The following is a 1,413-nucleotide window of genomic DNA, read 5'->3' as shown; positions in this document are numbered from 1 at the left end:
GACGGTCCACGGTGTCCGAGAGCCGCTTGTTGTGCTCCTCGTTCATCTTCTCCCGCTGGCGCGCCTGCAACGGCAAACAGCGACCGGCCACGTCGGATCTGCTGGATCTGCTCCCTCCGGCACGAGGGGCTGCGTGTCCTCCTGCCATCCCACGCCCACTGGTGCTGTCAGAGCCGATCCACCAGGCCCAGCCTTTGGAGTCAAATCCAACCCTTCCAGCACAGACTGGACCCTCTGCTGGTCTCTGCCATTTCCCAGCCAGGCACGAACAGAAGGGACAGGATCCAGAGATCTTGTCTGCTCGACCCTCAGGAAAGTTAGACCTGTGTCACCTGCTAGGGAGAACCACTCTGGGGCCACCCTCCAGACCCCAATGGGTGCTGATCCTCTAGATTTGAAAGGTCTCTTCAAGTCTCTGCCCTTGGCTAAAACAACCATGAGCATCCCTGGGGGCATACATGGCGATGCCCCCTGGGCAACTGAGAAATGGGCATCACAACCTCCGGCATGGGCAGCCCAGCCACTGGCTAAGCAGCACAAGGGGGATTGTGCAGCCCATGACACATCAGCCTCCCTGTCTTTTTGAGAAGCAACACCCTTTTTGCTCCCCACACCCATCGGTCTTGTCCTGCTGCTGATCCAGCCTCTGGGGAACAGCTGCTGGAGCCTCCCCTTCCATCCTGTATTTGGGGTCCTGGCTTGTGCCAGGGGGGGATGCTGGCAGAGGAGTGGACGTGGCACACTAACAGCAGGGCTTGGATGTCTGGGAGAGGGAGAAATCACAGTGGAGTGTCGTGAGCTCCCGTGTGGCTCTAGTTTAAGAGATCCTGGATGTGAAAGGATCTGTGGTGTGCCCAGGTACCCAGCCACCAAGGCAAGAGGAAGCAGGATCAGGACCTGCGAGGACTCCTCAGTCCAGGCTGAGCAGCGCTTACCCTGGCCAGCTCCTGGTTCTTCTCCTCCAGCTGGCTCTCCAGCTGCCGGAGGTGCTCCTCGATGCTCCCGTGCCTCTCTTCTGCCTGGGAAAAGCAGAGCAGCCCTCTTGGATGATGCTTCCCAAAACCACACGGGCTGTCCTGCATCCCTCCCTCCACCCTGACATCTGCATCCTTCCCTGGGACGCGGTGTCTGCTCCCACCACCTACATCTCCACCACGGTTCACCACGTGCTGTGTGCCCAACCCAGCCCTGCTGGCAAGGTGCCGGGACGCGGAGGTGCTCTGTGAGCGACCAGGCACCTGCTCCATCGCCCGGGAGGGCAGGGCTGCCTGTATCCCCACCTCCCTCCAGGCCTGCACCCTCCCTGGGTCCTTCCTCTTCCTCATCCCAGAGTGGCCTCGGCACAAGTTGAAGGCCACTCAGACTGACAGGGCTGGCTCTGCCTGGGAGGAAAGAGCTGAGGGGAGGGAGCCA

At 60.9% G+C, this 1,413-nt stretch overlaps 1 protein-coding gene across 1 annotated transcript in view; it reads right to left on the bottom strand.

The window, feature by feature from the left end:
- Positions 1-10: 10 nt before the first annotated feature.
- Positions 11-1,413, bottom strand: part of LOC104271637 (liprin-alpha-4-like) — a gene marked incomplete at both ends in the record, with an annotated part of 4,829 nt that continues 3,426 nt past the window's right edge. Inside the window, 2 exons of the mRNA XM_009866360.1 lie at positions 11-64; positions 936-1,019. Coding sequence (XP_009864662.1) covers positions 11-64; positions 936-1,019 — 138 coding nt within the window. The remainder of the gene's footprint in view (positions 65-935; positions 1,020-1,413) is intronic.

This window comes from Apaloderma vittatum, unplaced genomic scaffold (assembly GCF_000703405.1).
Source record: "Apaloderma vittatum isolate BGI_N311 unplaced genomic scaffold, ASM70340v1 scaffold26173, whole genome shotgun sequence".
Taxonomy (NCBI): Eukaryota; Metazoa; Chordata; class Aves; order Trogoniformes; family Trogonidae; genus Apaloderma; species Apaloderma vittatum.
This window is presented reverse-complemented; position numbering and strand designations above follow the sequence as displayed.